General features: G+C 38.1%; 2 protein-coding genes across 3 annotated transcripts; both read left to right on the top strand.

Annotated features, from left to right (window-relative positions):
* The first annotated feature begins 544 nt into the window (after positions 1-544).
* Positions 545-12764, top strand: LOC113539361 (myelin-associated glycoprotein-like). Of its 2 annotated transcripts, none has more exons than XM_053239481.1 (4): positions 545-650; positions 10715-10776; positions 10907-11281; positions 12122-12764. In XM_053239481.1, the coding sequence occupies exons 2-4, from the start codon at positions 10731-10733 to the stop codon at positions 12565-12567; spliced, it is 867 nt and encodes a 288-aa protein (XP_053095456.1). In that variant the 5' UTR covers positions 545-650; positions 10715-10730; the 3' UTR covers positions 12568-12764. The 2 variants fall into 2 exon arrangements, with proteins under 2 accessions (XP_053095456.1, XP_053095457.1); XM_053239482.1 differs by lacking the exon at positions 545-650 and adding an exon at positions 881-902.
* A 5092-nt stretch (positions 12765-17856) lies between these two features.
* LOC113539084 (myelin-associated glycoprotein) lies at positions 17857-20936 on the top strand. The gene is made up of 5 exons (XM_026934640.3): positions 17857-17912; positions 18045-18419; positions 19181-19474; positions 20429-20528; positions 20894-20936. Exons 1-5 carry the CDS (start codon positions 17867-17869, stop codon positions 20934-20936), a joined length of 858 nt encoding a protein of 285 aa, XP_026790441.3. The 5' UTR covers positions 17857-17866.
* The last annotated feature ends 3884 nt before the right edge of the window (positions 20937-24820 follow it).

Here is a 24820-nt window from a genome sequence, read left to right as displayed (position 1 = left end):
AAATGGACTTGTTCTCCTCATTTGTACAAAGCATGTGATAAAATGGCTACTAGAAAACACTGTTTGTCATAGTAATTAATAAGGGTGTATTCTGATGACGTTTTGGCACTTACATAATTATGCATTCTTATCTGTCCACAAAAACGTCACAATAAAAATACTGTTTTTGTCTAAGGAAAATGTCTCTATTGATTATTTATTTTTGGATTAAAAAAATGTACAATTCTATAAAACCTTTGTGAGATTTTGGACTGCTGTGTTAGAAAGGGCTTTCCACCACCATCATACAAACACAATCTGAGGGAATAGCTATTGGAAGCACGGTGTTCATCCCTCCAGTTGTTTCACAATTTTGTAGTGTGCCAGGGCAAACTAAATCTGTTCTGGTGGCTTGTGGTGGCTCAACACCTTCCTAAGGCACTTTTCGCTGGGTTTTCCTGTAATTTGTCACCAATTTGTACATGTTAAAGTCTCTTCTGGTTTTCTGAAGGACTGTACACGTCAGATTTAAAAAATGCACACACTTGGTTTATGGGCAGGACTTTTGCTTGCACTTCTTTATACAGCAAAGGAGTCAATATATTTGTAGAGCAGTGGCATTCTGTCACTTACGAGATACAGAATAGGTTTCTACATCCAACAACCAAAATGTAAGTTTTTTCCCCCTTCTACTTATATAATTTTAACAATATCTCTTTCCAAACAATGTCCGCAGTCTTTGGAATTATACCGCTGGACACTGCAAATTTGCACTCTGTTTATGAGGATTACATAGCTCATGTTCATATGGACATATTTATTTATTTATTTAATTTCCTGTAATTTTTTCCCTGTCCTGCACTGGCCTAATGCGTGCTTTCCGCACCCTGGTTACTCCTAGTCTGTTGCATATAGACCCGTGGGTAAGTCTCCTGGTTTATTGCTTATTATTCTCTGTTGGGTCTTAAAGGTTTTACCTGCTTGCTCTTTTTCCTACCCGATGGTTTTCTAGGTGGTCCTGTGGTGTTTAGGCCAACACATTTCTCAGTATGGTTGTGTAGACGATAAAGATAAGTTGTTTGTGCCTTTTTATCCCAATGGTTTATCGCTACTCATCTGCGGAGGCTGGAATTCTTCATCGCGCCTGCCAGCTGGAGTTTATAAAACCTGTGTCGATTTGGGAATTGCTCGTCGCTTACGCTATGTACATCGCGGCTCTAAACGCAAACATTGTTCTGCCATTCTCCCCGATACATCGACTGATGATCAAATATTGGCCATCTGGTCTCGTTTTCGCCGCTTTCGTGCTAGACCAAGTGCTGGAAATGGAGGAGCTAACTTCAACAACCTCAGATCACTGGAATATCTACCAACAAATAATACCGTGTCAGACCCAGTGTGTACTATGAACTGCCCTGTTAAACTTCGTCTAATAAATGCTAGGTCCTTGTCCAGTAAATCATTTATCTTGAATGACTTTTTCACCACTCGTGCTTTGGATTTTTTATTTGTGATGGAGACCTGGCTCATCCCTGGTGACTCTATGGCCCTAAAGGAACTCATGCCTTCACACTGCCTGTTTTTTAATACTCCAAGAACCGCAGGTCGTCGAGGTGGAATAGCAACAATTTTCAAGAACTGTTTTGACTGTAGACTTTTGCCTGCTGATGAATTTTCAAGCTTTGAGGTGCAGCTTTTCAAGGTTGATTTCTCTACTCCCTTGCTCCCTCTGGTTTATAGACCACCTAACTTTAATAAGGACTTCATCCAGGAATTTTCTGACTTTTTGTCATCTGTGGTGTCTGATAGACTTCTGGTTATGGGCGACTTTAACATACATGTTTGTTGCCAGTCAATACCCCTGGTAAAAGAATTTTTATCCCTCGTTGACTCTTTTAACCTTGTTCAATCTGTCTCTGGACCTACACATCAGAAGGTTCATACTCTTGATTTGGTGGTATCATTTGGTTTGTCTTTGGCATGTCTTGAAATATGTGATGTTGCTATTTCCAATCATTGTCCAGTGTTTTTGAATCTGTGCTGTCATGTCAATTGTTCAAATCCTGTCTCCCACCATGCTATTCTAGACATATTAATTCCTCCAATGCCAGGTTTTTCAATGATATCTACATATCTTCCCAAGTGCCAAATGCTGTGGAAGTTTTATCCATATGTGTGAACCCTGACGATCTGGTTGACGATCTTTTTAACAGTACTTGCATTACTACCTTGGATTCAGTTGCCCCTTTTAGGTTACAAAGATCCATAGTGATGCATAAAGCTCAGCCCTGACTAGATGGGTCCATTCGTGCCCTTAGACAGGAGTGTAGGCACGCTGAACGTAAATGGAAGAAAGATAAATTACAGATATCTTATGAAACTCTTAGGGAGTGTCTTAGGCAGTATCAGAGCTCTGTTAAGGAAGCACGGTTTAGATATGTGTCAGATTTAATTGCACGAAATGCACAAAGGCCTAAGGTACTTTTTTGTAAAATTAATGCTTTTTTAAGTCCTACCCCTAGTGGCCCTTTAGAGAGTTCCACCGCCCGGTGTGATCAGTTCTTAAATCATTTCATCCAGAAAGTTGAGGCCATCAGATCTAACATACCATTTCATAGTTCTGTTCTGTTAGAGACACTGTGTTATCAGAACCATTTATCTCAGTTTCAACTTGTCTCACCTTCACAACTTTTTGACATTGTTTCAAATATGAAGTCTACAAACTGTTCTACAGATGTTCTACCTTCAGATATTTTTAAGGAGGCTTTCCCAGCTTTAAGTCTGGTTGTTACTGCTATTATTAATAGCTCCCTAGAAAATGGAATTATACCAGCCACTTTTAAACATGCTGTGGTTCAGCCATTGTTGAAAAGGCATGATCTTGATCAACATGCTCTGAATAATTACAGGCCGATCTCCAAGATATAATTTATTTCCAAAGTCTTGGAAAAAGTTGTTTATTCTCAGATCTCTTTGTACTTGAGTACTTTCAACATTTTTGATACATTTCAGCCTGGTTTTAGAGAACTCCACAGTAGCGAATCTGCTTTGTTAAAGGTCACCAACGATATTTTACTCTCTCTTGACTCTGGCTTCTGCTGTCTTTTAATCCTGCTTGATCTAAGTGCTGCTTTTGACACAGTAGACCATGAGATCCTTTTGAAAAGACTAAATCATGTCGTTTGGTTTCAGGGATCTGTGTTGAAGTGGTTTGCCTCTTACCTTAAGGGGAGAACCTTTTCAGTTAATATGGGAAATTGTTTCTCACCTCATGCACAAATATCTTGTGGTGTTCCCCAGGGTTCCATTTTGGGACCTCTTCTACTTGCTTTATATATGCTTCCCTTGGGCCACATTATCCAGAAGCATAACTTATCGTATCACCGTTATGCTGACGACATGCAGTGTTACTTTCCGGTTAGTACAAACGACAGCTGTTCGGTGCAAAATCTATTTGAATGTCTGAATGACATTAAATGTTGGATGCAAATGGTGCAAAATGCAGCAGCCACACTTTTGACTGGCACCAGGAAGCGTGAGCACATTACTCCGGTGCTTGCCTCTCTTCACTGGTTGCCATTCAATTTCTGCATTGAGTTTAAAATTTTATTATTTGTTTTTAAAGCTTTGCATGGGCTTGCTCCACAGTACATATATGATCTCCTTGCTTCATACACTGCCTCAAGATCTTTACGATCATCAAGTCCATTACTCTGTTCAATCCCACGTTCATGTTCCAAAACCAAAGGTGACCAGGCTTTCCCGGTGGCTGCTCCCAGGCTCTGGAATAGTCTGCCTTTTCATATAAGATCATCCTCCTCTATTGCTATGTTCAAATCCTCCTTGAAGACTGACTTTTATTCTTTATCTTTTAATTCAAAAATTGTAAAATTTCCATTTGTCTTTCGGTATTTTGTATTGTTAAATGTTTTTTTGTGTATAGATTTGCTTTATACTACTTGTACAGCATATGCAGTATATGCTTTATAAATGAATAAACTAAACTAACTAATCTAAACTAATTTTACTCATATTCCATATGAGTTAAATTATATCATTAGTTTCTATAATATTTTCTGTTCACAATCATGTTTTCTTTAAAAAGCTATAAAAGTAATACACAGTTAAACAGGGCAACATTTGAGTGAATTTGAATCTAGTTTGAATTGTAAATACATTTTCTTTAGTAAGCAGACTTTAATTTTGAAGCCACAATTACAGTAAAGAAAGCTTTTGTAATTGTTCAATGTTGTCAGAAAATGTTAGGAATGTCTAAAGCATATTGAAACAAAACCATGATCTAAATGTAGTTGTTATTTTTTTCTATAAAGAGTTTAGCAGATGTTTCCTGTAGAACTCTGAGATCCACCAAATAGTTTTATTTGAATTTCACTTGTTGTTTGACGACACACATATTTTAAGGTTTAATCCATGGATCAATGCCATTAGACATAAAGTACACAATAAAATAGATCTGGATCATTTCTATTTAATTTGTGAATGTTTTCTTAATTGCTATGATAGAAATACCACTAATGGTGCATTTTGAATGCAATGAGAAGCAGTCTTTCATCGTAGTGTCAGTCAGAATAAGTGTCACCAAATTTCCTACAGCTTAACTAAACATGTCTTACCCCTTCCACATGACTTAAAAGTCTCTCAATTTAAATTGGTGAACTAAGCTGTGTAGGCCAGGGGTTCACAAACTTTTTGCAGTCAGGGACCCCTTTAGCTGAAAAAAAAAAAATCCACATACGTTCTCAGTACAGATTTTCATTTCAAATATTAGGCTTATTACTCATATAATTAAACAGAACAGAACAGAACGCAGGTCAAACTGTTTTGCAGTTATTAAGGCTTTGATTAAACCCATTTAATTCAAGTGACCAGTCAATCATGTTTATCATAATATAAATAAAACTTATAATAATTGTGTTTTGTCATTTTCACCACGGTAACATAAATAAACAACGACGGCCCCTGTGGCTTTTCTTCATGGATTCCTTGGTTTACTTGATCCCATGTTGAGAACCACTGGAGGAAACAACTGACCTCCCCTGTTTCCCCTGTCATGTATCAGATGCTGGACAATTAAGGGTGTACAAATTTATTTAAATAGATTGAACTTCATTGTTATAATCATATTTGTAATATGGTATAACTTACTATTTACTCACCAGCCCTGATGTGCAATAGATTTCTACCTCTCTGACCGTAGTCCATTATTTCCAAAGCTTTATTTTAATAATTCTAATGAAAGTACAGTACTTTAGTTTATAACATGTTATAGTATAGTGCTGTTGAATTCTTGTATCAGAAGGTGTTGATTAATTTTCTATAACAGCACGACTCTGACAGCAGTTCCAGCTCTAACATAAGTGACTGTCAGGACCCGGGATCGAACCTGGGTCTCCGGCATGAGAAACAGACATTATACTGTTGAGCCGCAGGGAGGTGGTGAACCTGTGAAGCAAACGCTGAGGTAGTGCACAAGAATCTATTTATTAAGTAAAAAATACAAGGAAATGACTCGAGGGAAAAAAACGGGAAAACAGGAAGGCAATGAATAACAAAAAACGAAGACGGGCAAAAAACCGAAAAAAGCCAAAACTAAAATAGAGAAAAAAGGATGAAAAAAAGACAAAAAACAAGGCAAGGGCGCTAGGAAAAAAACACAGAAGAAATTTAACTCGAGAGACGCAACTATAACGACGACAGGGCTTAGGAAACAACAATAACCAAGTGGGGAACAAAGGCAAAAGGGACGGCTTAAATACACCAAAGGGGAACAAGACACAGGTGAAAGCAATGAATCCAATTACATCAAAGAAAGGCTGAGCGACATCTAGTGGGGAAAACGTAACACAACAAAAACACAAAAAAAGGACCAAAACTCTGACAGCTCGAACGGGGACATGCCTGTGGCAGAGGAGCGGAGAGTGTTGTGCGCGTATTCCGCCCACATGATGAAAGTGGACCAGGAGGATGTGTTGTTAGCAGCCATACACCTCAGGCTGGTCTCGAGATCCTGGTTGATTCTCTCTGTCTGACCGTTGGACTCGGTATGGAACCCGGAGGATAGGCTCACTGAGGCCCCCAGAGACTCACAGAAGAATTGGGGTCCCCAATCGGAGACGATGTCCTGTGGTATGCCAAAGGTGCGGAAAACATGAGTAATGATAAGCTACACCGTTTCTTTGGCTGTGGGTAGTTTGGGCAAGGGGATGAACTTGACGGCCTTGGAAAATTGGTCAACAATGACCATGATGCTGGTGTTACCTTGGGACGGTGGAAGCCCGGTGATGAAGTCCATGGACAGGTGGGACCAGGGCCTATGAGGGATGGGAAGAGGCTGCAGGAGACCCTGGGGAGATTGGTGCGTAGTTTTGCTCTGATTACACACAGGACAGGCCCTGACATAGGTGATGACATCCTCCTTGATGGTAGGCCACCAAAATCGCCTCTGGAGGAACTCGAGAGTATGCGAGGGACCCGGATGACAAGAGAAACGGGAGGAGTGCCCTCACTGGAGAACCGGGGATCGAACAGCCTTGGGTACATGGCGGTTGGTCGGGCCGCTTCCTGGGTCAGGTTCTCTGGCTTGGGCTTGTCTCACTGTGTCCTCAAGTTTCCACCTGATCGGAGCTACAATTTTCGAGCTGGGAATGATAGGGAGGACCTTGTCCTCTCGAGACGTGCTACCATAGACTCGGGACAGTGAATCATGCTTAAGGTTCTTGGAACCAGGGCGGTAAGACAAGACAAAGTGAAATCTGTTGAAGAACAGTGACCAATGCGCCTGTCGGGGATTGAGCCGCTTGGCTTGTTGGATGTACTCGAGATTTTTGTGGTCCGTGGGAAAAGAAAGCGCAGGGGTGCAGCTTGCCGTCCTTACCCCTTCGAGACAGCACCGCTCCGACTCCTAATTCAGAGACATCCACCTCTACAACAAAGGGAATCTCCGGATCCGGGAGAGCCAGAATAGGGGTCGAGGAGAAGCGGGACTTGAGCTCGCAGAAGGCCGACTCAGCGTCCTGGCTCCAGCGAAAGCCGGCGGAAGTGCCCTTGGTGAGAGCCGATAGCGGGGCAGCAACGGAGCTGAAGTTCCGGATAAACTTGCGGTAGAAATTGGCGAACCCGAGGAAGCGTTGGACCTCTTTTACTGATGAGGGGGTAGGCCAATCCATGACTGCACGCACCTTTTTTGGGTCCATACGGATTAGACCGGGCTTGACGATGAACCCCAAGAACTGGACCCGGGTCACGTGGAACTCGCATTTCTCCAGTTTGACGTACAGGTGGTTGTCCAGTAGGCGTCTGAGGACTTTGCTAACATGGGAACATGCTCCTGCAGCGAGCTCAAGAAAATGAGTATGTCATCCAGATAGACAAAGACGAATTTGTTACGCATGTCCCTAAGTACGTCGTTGACCAGGGTTTGAAAAACCGCAGGAGCATTAGTGAGGCCAAAAGGCATGACCAGGTACTCATAGTGCCCCGTAGGCATGTTGGAGGCGGTCTTCCATTCGTCACTCGGCCGGATACGCTCAAGGTGGTAGGTGTTACGCAAGTCCAGTTTAGTGAAAATCGAGGCCTCTTGAAGGACCTCAAAAGTGGTGGCCATGAGAGGTAGGGGATAGTGGTTGCGCACAGTGATCTTGTTCAGCCACCTGTAATCGATACATGGCCGAAGGCCCCCGTCGTTCTTCCCGACAAAAAAGAACTCCGCCCCAGCCGGGGAAGTGGATGGATGGATAATCTCGGCCGCAAGGGACTCCTCAATGTACTCGTTCATGGCGGCCCTTTCAGGAGGGGACAATGAGAAGATACGGCCTCTAGTGGGACTGGAGTCAGGGACGAAGTCAATACCGCAGTCATAGGGACGATGAGGCGGCAATGAGGTGCCTTTCTTCTTACTAAAAACTGTCTTGAGGTGGTGGTATTGGGGGGGGGGGGGGGATTCAGGACAGATCTATAGTTTCTAGAGACTCGGGAGCAGGGTCAGGGTCTCTCTGGCCCAAACACACAGACTGGCATGATGCACCCCAACTGAGAATTGCCCCCGTGGACCAGTTGACGTGCGGGTTGTCGCAGGAGACTCGATACGGTAAAAACAGATTTCCTCCTGGTGCTGGCCGACGGCCAGCCGAAGGGACGAGATAAGATAGGTGATTTCGCCAGGGGCTAGCGGCCTACCATCCAATGCTATGGCAGTCATGGGGGCAAGAAGAGAGTTCTTGGAGTTTCTGGGCTAAGGAAATGTCCATAAAGTTCCCAGCAGCACCAGAGTCAATTAAGGCCTGGAGTGGGTGTTGCTGGTGACCCCAGGTGAGAGAGATGGGACCAGCCCGGAGTCAGAGGGAGTGGCAGTGCGAGTTACTCCCGCGACAGTCCTGCCTCGCCTGTACGGGACTGAGCATTTCCCGAGAGCTCGGGGCAAGAGGTATAGAAATGGCCAGGTCGACCACAGTATAAGCAACAGTGTTCCCGCATGCGACGGTTTTGCTCCGCAGGGGAGAGACGGGCCCTGCCCAACTGCATCGGTTCAGAGGGATCTTGGGGATCCGAGCGCCCCTGAACTGCAATAGGGCTGGCCAGCTGGGTGGGGGCATGGGAACGGCTCTGGTCTCTCTCTCTCTGGCAATTATCCAACCGGATAGCCTGGTCAATGAGGGCCTCCAGGCCCAGGCTCTTTAGCGGCCAGGTCGTCCTTGATAGCCTCGGATAGCCCGCTCAAGAAGCAAACCATGAGGGCTTCGTCAACGAAGCCACTGCCAGCAGCTATGGTCCGGAACTTGATGGCATATTCAGCAGCACTGTTGTTGCCTTGCCAGAGGGTGAGGAGCCTGGTGGAGGCTTGCCGGCCGCTCAGAGGGTGGTCGAACACTCGCTTGAATTCCTCTTCAAACCTAGAGTAGCTTGCACCTTCCAGACAGCCGATGCCCACGAAAGAAGAATGCCTTTCCAGAAAGAAGGGTAATCACATAGGCAATCTTGGCCCAATCACACAGGAAGGAGGAGGGCTGCAGCTCAAACAGAACACTGGGTGAGGAGCCCGTCACAAACACTAGGGTCACCCAAGAGGCGCTGGGGGGAGGTAACCAAGGTTCAGCCACCAGAGTGGGGGCTCGAGACTCACAGAGCCTGCCCTAGGTGCCGGGTCAGAGACTCATCAGCAACTGGGAGTGTTGGGCCATCAGGGTCTCCTGCTGAGCCAGGGCAGCCTTGTGGCGTTGTACGGAGGACTCATGCTGGGCCACAGTGGTACAGAGCTCCTGAGTGTTCGGCATTTCTGGGTCCATTGTGGCTTAGTTATTCTGTCAGGACCGGGGATCGAACCCAGGTCTCCGGCATGAGAAACAGACATTATACTGTTGAGCCTGTGAGGCTGTGAACCTGTGAAGCAAACGCTGAAGTAGTGCACAAGAATCTATTTATTAAGTAAAAAATACAAGGAAATGACACGAGGGAAAAAAAACTGGAAAACGAGAAGGCAATGAATAACAAAAAACGAAGACGCACAGGAAAACCGAAAAAAGCCAAAACTAAAATAGAGAAAAAAGGATGAAAAAAAAGACAAAAAAGGCAAGTGCGCTAGAAAAAAAAACACAGAAGAAATTTAACTCGAGAGACGCAACTATAACGACGACAGGGCTTAGGAAACAACAATAACCAAGCGGGGAACAAAGGCAAAAGGGACGGCTTAAATACACCAAAGAGGAACAAGACACAGGTGAAAGCAATGAATCCAATTACAACAAAGAACTAAGGCTGAGCGACATCTAGTGGGGAAAACGTAACACAACAAAAACACAAAAAAGGACCAAAACTCGTGACAGTGATAGACTGTTATTAATGCACTAAATAGGTTCTTGTTTCTATAGTAACAGCTTATCCACAAGGACTTGTATTGTAGACACTCCACATAATATATTGCTAATAGTAAATGGATTTTTAAAAGCATGTTGTTTGACAAAGAAAAACATACAATCGTTAAGATGGTGAAGTTTTCTGTTAGTTTTCTGCTTCTATTAGAGATGATTACACTACAGATTTTTAATTGCTAGATGATCATAACTCCAGAGCAGCTGCCCGAGTCTGACCCACAGCACCTCAGTTTGATTGCAGACAAAATTGTCTGAACCCAAACCACACTGTCTAACACCATTGCTTTACTTTCCTCGTATTACATTTCTCACACACATGTTGTAATGTTGTCCACAGTGTCAAGGAGCGTGTCAGGTTAAAAAGATGTTTAAGGCTATAAAAGTACAAATGAATAATAAAATAGAAGGTAAACAAAAAAGTCTTAAAACCCTCGTTTAAGGCAACACAATGATGACAAATGATTGCATATTTGCAGCTGCTGTTATACAATAAGACTATCCATCCAAATATGTAAATTTTACTTTGATCTAAGAATTTTTTGAAGGGAATTAAAAGGCTGTCTTTTTCATTTTATGTTTTTGGCCTTGATGAATTAAGGAACTGGACTTCCCAGTCTAAAACCACATATATGCCATGTTTATATCTTTATATGTAACTAATGTTTAACTACTCCAGTATCAGATTTATTTGTTTTTCATATTTTATAATTTTATACACATGTAATCACTAGATAATGTTTTGTTGCATATACTGTAGTAGTTATTTATATTATGTAGTAAAGTAAATGTTTTATTCATTATTTTATTTGAAAACTATTACTGACGTCAAATGTGTATCAATTTTGTAGCAGTTTAAGTTGCAGCATGGATCCACAGTCAAAAATACTGCTCTGCTGGATTTGCCTTCAAGGTACAGGATAACATTTACTTGGGTTACCTGATGTTTCTATTTATTTCACTCGTTATTAAATACAGCTGGATACTGCAAGTAAAAAAAACTCTACGTCTCAGCTCACTGATATTTTGATCATCTTCCACAGTGATCTTTGCCTCTGCTTTTTCGGATGTGTGGAAGGCAGAAGTTGTCTCTCCAGTGGAGGCGCTGGTCTCCTCTTGTGTCGTGTTGCCCTGTAAATTTAATTACCCTGGCCTTCAACGTCCTGACTCTCGGCTGAAGGGAATCTGGCACAAAGATCCAAACAAAAATGAGCGTATCTATGATGAAGATCCTTTCTTGATTGAGGATAACTTCAAGGGGCGCACAAAGCTAATTGGCCGACTGGGTGAGAAAAACTGCTCGTTGGAGATAGACGAAGTGAGAGACCACGACGACGGCCCGTTCTGTTTCAGAGCTGAAATCACAAATATAGAGAAATTCTCTTTTGTGGAGAAGTGTGTGACCATCAATATGAAGCGTGAGTTTGGTTTTGAAATTTGAGTTCTCAAAGCATTTCAATAATGATCAGATATATTAAAAAATCTTCTGCCATTAATGGCATATATACACTGCCAGTAAAATGTTTTTGAACATCCTGTAACATGTTTGGTTAAACTTCAAGAAATGGGCTCAAGTATACCATATTTATCAAGATACTGGAGAATTAGGAAAACTAAAACCATTATATTGGAAATTATAAGTGGTACAAAGAAAGTCACCCAGCCTAAATTTATCTTATGGTTGATATTAACACTCTGTATGGGTCATTTATCTATAGGCTTGGAGTAAAGGGTTCATCTTCCACTTGCCTTTAATAAAACACTAATTTACAGTTTCATTATAATCTGAGTGGGGATAATTAATAAGTCCTTGAAAACAGCACTTTATTTGGGGTTTGATGGAACACTTGTTTATTTTTTTCCTTATTTATTTGCTGATAGTGGGTAAACTGTAATAAAATGTAGGAAAAACTCCACAAAATGTTTGACTGGCAGTGTTTATATTTAGAGAGACATTCACCATATCTCTTATTCAACCCAGGTTTGTTCACTCCAAGAAAGTTCAATGTTGTAGCCTCATTAATTTAATAACCTGTTGAAAAATATGCTTCGATAAAATGACGTGTAATATTTTCCTTTATGAGGAAGTAGGTCCTAATGTAAACAGTTTAATGACATTTCTTCTCTTCTTAGACTAGAGTACAATAAACAATCAGCCTATTTTATCCTTAATATCATCCTCATATTAATTTAATTTTGAAGTTATTCAGCTCATTTTATTTAATAGTAATTACTATACTGTTGTATTTGATATACAGCCGAACCTGACAAACCAAATCTGGATCATGAAGAATCCTTCACAGAGGGAACACCTGCTGTCTTTAAGTGTTACGTCAGACACACCTGTCCCACACACCACCCAACTATTGAATGGAATCGTCAAGATGCTAAACCTCGTTTGTCCTATAAGGACAATGGCTTTGGAGTTTGGGAGGTGGAGTCCCTCCTGATCGTCCCTGCCACAGAGAAGGACAATCACACTGACATCACCTGCACTGTCACTTTCCACGGCAACAAGAAATCTGCAGTCACTCACAAGATAGAGATAGATATATTGGCTAAGCAAATAATTAAGCGGGTAATAGTTTTTATTGTGTGTGATTTCATTACTTATATTTCTTATCTATCTATGCTATGCTTCATTCTAACAGTAATGTTTTCAAAAATGATGGGAAGCTATTACATACCAGGATTATACACTTAGATATGGATAAATGCTTGTAGTAAGTAGCCTCAGTCATCTGTCATGAACTATACAATATAAATACTTTTTTTAAGAGGCAGGCTTAATGTTTTTGGTATGTTCGGTGTAAGGCTAGGAATAGATTTAAAAAGAACACGTATGTACATACAATTTAAATACACACAAACAATTTAAACACACACACACACACACACACACACACACACACACACACACACAGTCATTATTTTGTCATGTGTCTGTCATACAGTGTTAAGAACATTATTATGGTTATCCTGTGCCATGGCAGCTCTCTCTTATTCTTATTAATGTTGTCTCATGAAATGGTTTTTGAAATTTAGCCTTTTAATTTGAAGAAAGTGTAATTCATTTATTTTCTTTAACTGAAAGCTTGACTCTCATAATGTGCATCTCATCATGTGCAGTTTTTAGAGACTCATTTTAACAAAAATGCAAATTGAGAAAGATCCACTACCAGGCTGAATGACATCATGACATAATACAGTATAAGCATGGTTGGACATCACTGCTATTCTTTAGGAGTTATAAAGCAGATAGCATCAGCTGTACTCAACTTCGTCCCTTAATTATATGACTTTCATGACTGCTTTTGTTTATTTCTTATAATTGCTGATAAATTTGTAGGTTCATGAAAAATCACACACACCTCAAGAAATAGTGAGGACATTTTGGTACTCATGAATAAAAGTCTTAATATGAAGTATCTGTTACTGTCAAACATTCACTCAAATGTACAAGATCGTTCACTGATATGGTGGGCATACAGCTGGTATCCTCTAGTTGGTGCTTGTAAGTTTGGAGGTTGTAATTACGACGTGGTGTGTGTGTGTGTTTGTGTGTACAAGTGGTTTGGCCTGAAAAAAAGGACAGCGTGAGAAAACCTTTTTGGTTTTAATTTATTTATTGTATCACTGACAAGAAGTTACTTTGCCTTATAAAGAAAATAGAGAACTGAACAGTTAACATGCATAATTATCAATAAAATCTTACCGTCTGCTATAGACGTCATGTTCACATTGATGTTTTTGTTAGTGACACGCAGTTGTTATTGTTATTGACCCCAACTCGGAAAGATTAAAAAAAAAAAAAAAAAAACACTAGCTCCCATATGACCTTGTGGTGGTGTTCATGTGTGTTGACCTCTTAAACACCAGAAGTCTGCCAGCACTTGAAGGCAGCATACAATACATCTGCAGCTTCACTAGACTGAGTGCTGACTATCTAAAGTCATTGAACTACTGAGCTCCTAAAGGGTCACGATAAGATAATGGCTTTGTGTACCTGATGTTTTTATTTCCTCTGTGAATGCCCTCATGGATCCAGCTCTTTGTAAGTTTCACCTTTCCTGTGGAGGAAAGAAAGTGAAAATACTGCATGGGAATTATCTGTGCCCGCTCAGACCCTGATGCCCACAAGATCATTCAGCAGGATCTGTTACAGGCAAAAGACTCTGTTACTGCTGGTCTACTGGATGTGCATAAATCCCAGGCTAAACAGAGTAGAACCCACATTAGTGCAGATCAGTGAGCGTCCAGGAGTCTCATGCTGATGCTCGGTTTGCTGTAAAGTTGGCCAATTAAGGATTTACCCAGAAAGAGGCTAAAGGGATGAATATGGCCATTTGCAGTTATGTAAAATATACATTTAATTTGTGCTTCCTCTGCTTTAACACATTTAATTAAACATTTAATTTAAATTAAATTAAAACACAGAACAGTGGGCAGAGAAAGAGAACTGAGCACATTATTATTATTATTATTATTATTATTATTATTATTTTATTTTTTACAAAGCAGGAAAACGAGACTGAATAAAAATATAAATAAGTGAATAGATAAACAAACAAACAAACAAACAAATAAAAAAATAAAATAAAAATTATTTTAAAAATAAAAATTAAAAAGGTGTAGTAATATATTCCAGATTAATTAAAAATGTCTGTTACAGAAAGAAGCTTACAATAGTTTACCTTTCATTACTGATAACAAAAAGTTTAAATTATGTCTAAAAATAATGGATGGTTTTCTAATTTCATTTATTTATTTATTTAAATATAAAAATATTGTTCTCACTGTCCAGTTATCCTGTACAATCCTAATTTATTTAACATAGTTTTCTTTTTGCAAGGCAAGTCTTGAATATTTCAGAAAATGCAAACTGCTGTATACCAGAAAAAAATGATGTATGAATTCTGTGGTTTCAATATCCAAATCACAAAATGCACAGTTAATCTATACAATTCTTGTTCCATTGTAGGCACTCATGAAGTCCTCCGAGTGCATTTAATTAATTGATATGTCATTAATTAAGTGGTGGACTTTTATTGACTTCTGCATTACAGGAGGAAGGAAGTATGATTGATGATTGGAGGAAGCATCATTTTGACTATTAAGAAGCACCATTTTGTCCAGCTGAGCAATGAAAAGAGACATGATGCTGCTGAAGAATGTGACACTGACCTCTGGGGGACACCTAAAGTAACACAGTTTAAAGTTTCTTTCACTTTTTTTCCATCCAGAGAGAAATAAAATTAAGAGTTCCACAAGAAATCCCTATAATTTGCAAATATTGCAAAGAAGGTGCTGGGCCACGGCAATGAACCTCTATGGAGCTATGTCCTTTATAAATGACACAAAGAAGAATTAAAAACATCCCACAAACGGCTTTTCACTTTTATAATGTCACATGACTCTTATCCAATCCTGCCTTTATTTTCTGCCAAGTGAGTGAACTTTTGGGTTACCAAGGCAACATGCACAAAGGACTTCTGCAACACATGGCTTGAAATATTTAAATATGGCGGATAATTTAAAAATAATGTTTTTTTAAACTGTTTTAAATAAATTAAATGCATTTAATGTGTAACAATTAAAAGAAAATTCATATTCCATTCTCATTTATACATGATAGTTTTAATCCATTTGAATTTTCTTCTACTTTTCTGAATGTGGTCAACGACAGGCAGTAAGTAAGGCAATTTATAAACCGGTATCAGAGACAAAGGCAAAAAACAACAAAACTAGGAAAACAGACCAGGTCAAAAGCCATGAACGAGAACACTAATACAGAGGCTTGGTACATAAGATACAAACACACAGAGCTGCACAGATACTTCACAAAGAGTGTGTGTATGCAGTGTGCTTATATAGGTGAGTGGTAATTGAGTGCAGGTGTGTGTGTGATTTATCAGTTATCTGGTGACTGGGAACATGACGGAAGAGACGGTTGGGTGTTGTAGTCCGTGGCGGTCATATTTATGGGGCGTGGTGTGTTCTGGGAGATGGATTTCGGCACTGATTCCAGCATTGACATGAAGTTTATCTGCTGAAAGCTTTTTGCAAAACTGATCTTTTTTTCCAAAGTCTATGCTTGTAAAATGCAATTAAATAAATTATTTGGGGCTGCAAATGCTTTACACAATATACTGTATGACAGCCTTAGTAAAATGAACTTATTCTCCTCATTCATAGGAAGCTGTTGCATACCATCATTATACAGTTATAGATATTGGTAAATGCTTGGCTAAACACCTTCCTAAGGCACTTTTCGTTGGGTTTTCCTTTAATTTGTCACCCAACTGTGTACTGCTTACAGCTGTACACGTTAAAGTCTCTTCTGGTTTTCTGAAGGAGTGTACACCTCAGGTTTAAAAATGCACACACTTGGTTTGTGGGCAGGACTTTTGCTTGCACTTCTTTATAATGCAAAGGAGTCAATATATTTGTAGTCACTTACAAGACACAGAATAGGTTTCTACATCCAACAACGGAAATGTAAGTTTTTTCCCCTTCTACTTATAATTTTAATAATATCTCTTTCCAAACAATATTTGTATTGCTGTAATTTTACAGTAATTTGAATGTGTATGCAAATTTTACTTATATTTTTTATATCATTATATCATTAGTTTCTACAATATTTTCTGTTCACAGTCATGTTTTCTTTAAAAAGCTGTAAATGTAATGCCATTAGACATAAAGTACACAATAAAATAGATCTGGATCATTTCTATTTAATTTGTGAATTTTTTCATACTTGTTACGATAGAAATACCACTAATGGTGTATTTTGAATGCAGTGATAAGCAGTCTTTCATTGTAGTGTCAGTCAGAATAAGTTTCACCAAATTTCCTACAGTTTAAGTAAATATATTCTGGCTATAACAGAACAGAACGCACGTCAAACTGTTTTGCCGTTATTAAGGCTTGGATTAATCCCATTTAATTCAAGTGACCAGTCAATCATGTTTATCACAAGAACTCAATAATATATATAACTTATAATAATTGTGTTTTGTCATTTTCATCACGGTAACATAAATAAACAACGATGGCCCCTGTGGCTTTTCTTCATGGATGCCTGGGTTTACTTGATCCCATGTTGAGAACCACTGGGGGAAACAACTGACCTCCCCTGTTTCCCCTGTCACTCGACATAATATATTACTAATAGTAAATGGATTTTTAAAAGCATGTTGTTGTTTGACAAAGAAAAACATACAATCATTAAGATGGTGAAGATTTCTGTTAGTTTTCTGCTTCTATTAGAGATGACTATACTACAGTTTTTTAATTGCTAGACCATCATAACTCCAGAGCAGCTGCCTGAGTCTGACCCACAGCACCTCATTTTGATTGCAGACAAAATTGTCTGAACCCAAACCACACTGTCTAACACCATTGCTTTACTTTCCTCGTATTACATTTCTCACGCACATGTTGTAATATTGTCCACAGTGTCAAGGAGCGTGTCAGGTTAAAAACATTTTTAAGGCTATAAAAGTACAAATGAATAATAAAATAGAAGGTAAACAAAAAAGTCTTATAACCCTCTTTTAAGGCAACACAATGATGACAAATGATTGCATATTTGCAGCTGCTGTTATACAATAAGACTATCCATCCAAATATGTAAATTTTACTTTGATCTAAGAATTTTTTTAAAGGGAATGAAAAGGCTGTCCTTTTCATTTTCTGTTTTTGGCCTTGATGAATTAAGGAACTGGACTTCCCAGTCTAAAACCACATATATGCCATGTTTATATCTTTATATGTAACTAATGTTTAACTACTCCAGTATCAGATTTATTTGCTTTTCATATTTTATAATTTTATACACATGTAATCACTAGATAATGTTTTGTTGTTTTAATGTTTTTGCATATACTGTACTAGTTATTTATATTATGTAGTAAAGTAAATGTTTTATTTACTATTTTATTTGAAAATTATTACTGATGTCAGATGTGTATCAATTTTGTAGCAGTTTAAGTTGCAGCATGGATCCACAGTCAAAAATACTGCTCTGCTGGATTTGCCTTCAAGGTACAGAATGACATTTACTTGGGTTACCTGATGTTTCTATTTATTTCACTTGTTATTAAATACAGCTGGATACTGCAAGTAAAAAAAAAACTCTATATCTCAGCTCACTGATATTTTGATCATCTTCCACAGTGATCTTTGCCTCTGCTTTTTCGGATGTGTGGAAGGCAGAAGTTGTCTCTCCAGTGGAGGCGCTGGTCTCATCTTGTGTCGTGTTGCCCTGTAAATTTAATTACCCGGGCCCTCAACGTCCTGACTCTCGGCTGAAGGGAATCTGGCACAAATATCCAAAGAAAAATGAGCGCGACTATGATGAAGATCCTTTCTCGATTGAGGATAACTTCAAGGGCCGCACAAAGCTAATTGGCCGACTGAGTGAGAAAAACTGCTCGTTGGAGATAGACAAAGTGAGAGACCACGACAACGGCCCGTTCTGTTTCAGAGTTGAAATCACAAATATAGAGAAATTTTCTTTTGTGGAGAAGTGTGTGACCATCAATATGAAGCGTGAGTTTGGTTTTGAAATTTGAGTTCTCAAAGCATTTCAATAATGATCAGATATATTAAAAAATCTTCTGCCATTAATGGCATATATACACTGCCAGTAAAATGTTTTTGAACATCTAAAACCATTATATTGGAAATTATAAGTGGTAAAAAGAAAGTCACCCAGCCTAAATTTATCTTATGGTTGATATTAACACTCTGTATGGGTCATTTATCTATAGGCTTAGAGTAAAGGGTTCATCTTCCACTTGCCTTTAATAAAACACTAATTTACAGTTTCATTATAATCTGAGTGGGGATAATTAATAAGTCCTTGAACACAGCACTTTATTTGGGGTTTGATGGAACACTTGTTTATTTTTTTCCTTATTTATTTGCAGATAGTGGGTAAACTGTAATAAAATGTAGGAAAAACTCCACAAAATGTTTGACTGGCAGTGTTTATATTTAGAGAGACATTCACCATATCTCTTATTCAACCCCGGTTTGTTCACTCCAAGAAAGTTCAATGTTGTAGCATCATTAATTTAATAACCTGCTGAAAAATATACTTCGATAAAATGATGTGTAATATTTTCCTTTATGAGGAAGTAGGTCCTAATGTAAACAGCTTAATGAAATTTCTTCTCTCCTTAGACTAGAGCACAATAGACAATCAGCCTATTTTATCCTTAATATCATCCTCATATTAATTTAATTTTGAAGTTATTGAGCTCATTTGATTTAATAGTAATTACTGTACTGTTGTATTTGGTATACAGCCGAACCTGACAAACCAAATCTGGATCATGAAGAATCCTTCACAGAGGGAACACCTGCTGTCTTTAAGTGTTACGTCAGACACACCTGTCCCACACACCACCCAACTATTGAATGGAATCGTCAAGATGCTAAACCTCGTTTGTCCTATAAGGACAATGGCTTTGGAGTTTGGGAGGTGGAGTCCCTCCTGATCGTCCCTGCCACCGAGAAGGATGATCACACTGACATCACCTGCACTGTCACATTCCACGGCAACAAGAAATCTGCAGTCACTCACAAGATATACATAAAACGTAAGACAAGTTAGGCTGTGTGTCCTTCATAAATCATGTTTTTCTTAAAATTGGCTCCTCTGAGCTGATTGAAGAATAGAAAAAGAATAATTCAAACATCTTCTTTATCTCCAAATATACCCCTGATACAACTGGCTGTGTTTTTCCAGTTAAACATTACATGAGCCTCACTATTTGACTATATGACACTCACATAACCCCTTTATGACAACTGGCAATCCTATTTAAAGTTTCATAAGGACTTTCTCTAATAGGCATCAGTTGAAATAAAGACATTTTGATGTCAAGTTGAAATAACACCTGTGTCAAGTGACAAATTTTTTTCACAACAACTGTAGCTCAGTGTAACTCTGATATCTCATGTAATGGTAATGATGTGTCATAGACTGCCAACTGAGGGCAATTTTAAAAATGAACAATGGCGGGCATTTTAAAAGACAACATTAATCTATTCATGTCGGTTTAGGTCAGTTTAGGTCAGACTCTGATGTTTATTATGGGCTTGAGGAATCTTCAGGTTAGCTTCTTACTAAGTTATATGTAGGACAAATTGGGAATGAGAGGTGGTAAGGGAGACTGGAGATAAAGAGGGAAAAGGACTGATGCTGTTTATGTCTGGGAGTACTGCCACCTCTGACCTTGAAGTATTCAGTCACCATGACACGTTCTACCAAAACGTAAGAAATGAGATATACAGCATCTTCAGAAACAGCCTAGGCATAGCGCGTCAATGCATAATATGAAATACATTACAGGAATGGACATGCACATTAGCAAAAGATCATAGAATTAAAGGCAAATATTTTGAAGCAAAGCATTAAAGGCAAATATTTCCTTCTTAGCCTTATGAACAGTACCCTTAAGAAAATGCAAAGTGTTTAAGTGCACAACAATGGAAAAAATTTCTATAAAGTCATAGTTCTTTGCCTTTAAATAACTCAGCATCTTTTTCAGGTGAACAAAATTTCATTCACATCATTATTCCTGTGGCCGCTGTGCTCGGAACCATCACTGTATTTGGATTGGCATGTTTCTTCGTGACCAAGAGATACAAGTGAGTCTGAATGAAGCTCAAGATTCTATAGCTGTTAAGATGTGCGTAATGTATTTTTGCATGTTGCTGTAATTATATATTTAATGTATTAATGTTGCATTACTTGTATTTATGCAATTCATGCATCTTAAGGTAATATCAGCTAGGCATTCATTCAATCATCTTTAGTAATTGATTTATCCTGGTCAGAGATAAGGTGGATCCAGAGCCGATCTGGGGAACACTGGGTGTGAGGAGGCAATACACCCTGGATAGGACACGAGTCCATCACATGCCATACACACACACACACACTTATTCACACCTAGTCCTGGTCGCTGTAATACTTTGTGGACTTATTTCTTCTTCTTTTACATCACCATCAGGGAACAGATCCAAGATCTTCAATCTCGAAATCCAAATGTGTAAGTAATTAATAATATTACTTTATATAATATATAATTTATATATTATACTATATATATAATATAATTTGGTTGCTTGGCTAAGCAAATAATTAAACGGGTAATAGTTTTTATTGTGTGTGATTTCATTGCTACTCTGGCACTGATGATGACGATGGCTCTGGTGTAAAAGGACAAATTCATTTTCAGTAAAAGAGATTTTCAGTAAATGAGATTAGCAGTGAATATGTTCATAACAGATTAGCTAACACCTGGATTGGGATACTGTATAACTAGGAACAATAGTATTTGCATTTATTTCCAAAAAAAAAATAAGGAATGTACAATTAGACATGCCCTTGCAGAAAACTCTATTCTCTCTAAACCTGACCCAAGTGTCTTAAATTAGTGAGATGTAAGCAAGATATGACATACAGAGTCCTACAGTCTAATTTGGATTAATGAAGGGCAAGATTGTGGTTTTCTCCTTTTCTATATGCTGCTGCTGAAAATACTCCCATGTTTTTTAATTTCCTGTCATGTCATGTTCATATCTATGAACTATGCAGAACTTGTATAAGTTTGTCTGCTAAAAGTTTATTAAAGCTGATCTGTTTTTCCAAAGTTTATATTCATAAAATTCAATTAAATATTTTTTTATGTGCACAATTTTACATGCTTTACACAATATACAGTAACAGTTGATGTATTCTTATTTTTTACATTTGTACAAAGCATATGGTAATTTAAATGGCCACTAGAAAACAACTAGTAATTAATAAGGGTATGTTTTACTGACATTTTGGCCCTTATATAATTATGTTTATCTTTCTTATCTGTCTATGCTATGCTTCATTCTAACAGTAATGTTTTCAATAATGATGGGAAGCTATTGCATACCATTATGCATGCATTTTACACTTAGATATGGATAAATGCTTGTAGTAAGTAGCCTGAGTCATTTGTCATGAACTATACAATTTAAATACTGTTTTTGTCATAGAAGAGTTACTCTAATAATTATTTTTGTATATTACTTCCGCAAATATATACTTTTTGTACCAGAGACTAATCCATGTCAAATCTCTATTTCCTCTGACTGTACTGCAGTTTCAATGCATGATTTTCCTACAGAAATATAAAGACTTATCTATTCTACTATACACTACAGTGTGGTTTATTATCCTAAAAATAATAGACCGGATTCTTTCTTCTACATAGGGTATGGAGTCGTCTCTCCAGAATGTCGCACAGGTAAGCATGTATTAGCTTGTATATTACTTTTTCCATACCAGTGACAGTAAAGTCATCGTATTTAGATGCCATAGTGAATGCTAGAGAGAAGTACATTTCCTACATATTCTGTAATGACTGATGTGGTTATTTTACTCCTGTAATCAAAAGAGTCAGGTCAGCAGGATGGATAAGGAGCACGGAAGACAGAGCCTGATTCCCTCATAACTAATCTAAGTAGACTCATCTATTGCTTGTTTTTATATACACACTTCACCAGAAAAAAACGTAATTTTAAGAGGCAGGCTTAATGTTTTTGGTATGTTAGGTAAAATTGTTGTTTGTAAAATGCAATTATATCTATTATTTGTGTGTGTGTGTGTGTGTGTGTGTGTGTGTGTGTTGGGGGGGGGGGGGGGGGGTGTTACATGCTTTACACAATATACTGTATAACAGCCTTTGTAAAATGGACTTGTTCTCCTCTTTTGTACAAAGCATGTGATAATTTAAGATGGCTACAAGAAAACAGTTTGTCATAGTAATCAATAAGGGTGTGTTTTGATGACATTTTGGCACTTACATAATTATGCATTCTTATCTGTCTATGCTATGCTTCATTCTAACAGTAATATTTGCAATAATGATAGGAAGCTGTTGCATACCAGCATTATACACTTATACATATTGGTAAATGCTTGTAGGAAGTTATGGGAATCATCTGTCATCTGAATTGTTCTAATTCCACAAAAAGGTAACAATAAAAATACTGTTTTTGTCTAAGGAAAATGTCTCTATTAATTATTTATTTTTGGATTACAAAAAATGTACAATTCTATAAAACCTTTGTGAGATTTTGGACTGCTGTGTTAGAAAGGGCTTTCCACCACCATCATACAAACACAATCTGAGGGAATAGCTTTTGGAAGCACGGTGTTCATCCCTCTAGTTGTTTCACAAAGTTGTAGTGTGCCAGGGCAAACTAAATCTGTTCTGGTGGCTTGTGGTGGCTCAACACCTTCCTAAGGTACTTTTCGCTGGGTTTTCCTTTAATTTGTCACCCACCTTTGTACTGCATACAGCTGTACACATTAAAGTCACTTCTGGTTTTCTGAAGGAGTGTACACCTCAGGTTTAAAAATGCACACACTTGGTTTGTGGGCAGGACTTTTGCTCGCACTTTCTTTTACGGTAAAGGAGTCAATATATTTGTAGAGCAGTGGCATTCTGTCACTTAAGAGACACAGAATAGGTTTCTACATCCAATGTCCAAAATGTGAGTTTTTTTCCCTTCTACTTATATAATTTTAATAATATCTCATTCCAAACAATATTTGTATTGCTGTAATTTTACAGTAATTTGTATGTGTATGTAAATTTTACTTACATTCCATATTATTATTTAATTTAAATGATATCAATAATTTCTATAATATTTTCTGTTCACAATGATGCTTTCTTTAAAAAGCTATAAATGTAATACACAGTTAAAGAGGGCAACATTTGAGTGAATTTGAATCCAGTTTGAATAGTAAATACATTTTCTTTAGTAAGCAGACTTTAATTTTGAAGCCACAGTTACAGTAAAGAAAGCTTTTGTAATTGTTCAATGTTGTCAGAAAATGTTAGGAATGTCTAAAGCATATTGAAAGAAAACCATGATCTAAATATAGTTGTTATTTTTTCTATAAATGAGTTTAGCAGATGTTTCCTGTTGAACACTGAGATCCACCAAATAGTTTTATTTGAATTTCACTTGTTGTTTGACGACACACATATTTTAAGGTTCAATCCATGGATCAATGCCATTAGACATAAAATACACAATAAAATAGATCTGGATAATTTCTATTTAATTTGTGAATGTTTTCATAATTGCTATGATAGAAATACCACTAATGGTGCATTTTGAATGCAATGATAAGCAGTCTTTCATTATAGTGTCAGTCAGAATAAGTTTCACCAAATTTCCTACAGCTTAACTAAACATGTCTTACCCCTTCCACATGACGTAAAAGTCTCTCAATTTAAATTGGTGAACTAAGCTGTGTAGGCCAGGGGATCACAAAGTTTTTGCAGTCAGGGACCCCTTTAGCTAAAAAAAAAAAATAAAAATCCACATATGTTCTCAGTACAGATTTTCATTTCAGATATTAGGCTTATTACTCATATAATTAAACAGAACAGAACAGAATGCAGGTCAAACTGTTTTGCAGTTATTAAGTTTTGCAGTTATAAACCCATTTAATTCAAGTGACCAGTCAATCATGTTTATCACAAGAACTCAATAATATATATAACTTATAATAATTGTGTTTTGTCATTTTCACCATGGTGACATAAATAAACAACGACGGCCCCTGTGGCTTTTCTTCATGGGTTTACTTGATCTCATGTTGAGGAAACATCTGACCTCCCCTGTTTCCCATGTCATGTATCAGATGCTGGACAATTAAGGGTGTACAAATTTATTTAAATATGTTATAGTATATTGCTGTTCAATTCTTGAATCAGAAGGTGTTGATTAATTTTCTATAACAGCACGACTCTGACAGCACTTCCAGCTGTAACATAAGTGATAGACTGTTATTAATACGCTCGTTTTAATAGGTTCTTGTTTCTGTAGTAACAGTTTATCCACAAGGACTTGTATTGTAGACACTCCACATAATATATTGC

The sequence above is a fragment of the Pangasianodon hypophthalmus genome, chromosome 14, assembly GCF_027358585.1.
Source record: "Pangasianodon hypophthalmus isolate fPanHyp1 chromosome 14, fPanHyp1.pri, whole genome shotgun sequence".
NCBI classification, from domain to species: Eukaryota; Metazoa; Chordata; class Actinopteri; order Siluriformes; family Pangasiidae; genus Pangasianodon; species Pangasianodon hypophthalmus.
This window is presented reverse-complemented; position numbering and strand designations above follow the sequence as displayed.

Excerpts from the sequence above, each read along its gene's own strand:
- LOC113539361 (XM_053239481.1), top strand. The coding sequence starts at position 10,731 with ATGGATCCACAGTCAAAAATACTGCTCTGCTGGATTTGCCTTCAAG. Across the intron at positions 10,777-10,906 it reads CTGCTGGATTTGCCTTCAAG|TGATCTTTGCCTCTGCTTTT; the intron begins GTACAGGATAAC and ends CATCTTCCACAG. Across the intron at positions 11,282-12,121 it reads TGTGACCATCAATATGAAGC|CCGAACCTGACAAACCAAAT; the intron begins GTGAGTTTGGTT and ends TTTGATATACAG.
- LOC113539084 (XM_026934640.3), top strand. The coding sequence starts at position 17,867 with ATGGATCCACAGTCAAAAATACTGCTCTGCTGGATTTGCCTTCAAG. Across the intron at positions 18,420-19,180 it reads TGTGACCATCAATATGAAGC|CCGAACCTGACAAACCAAAT; the intron begins GTGAGTTTGGTT and ends TTTGGTATACAG. Across the intron at positions 19,475-20,428 it reads TCACAAGATATACATAAAAC|GTGAACAAAATTTCATTCAC; the intron begins GTAAGACAAGTT and ends CATCTTTTTCAG.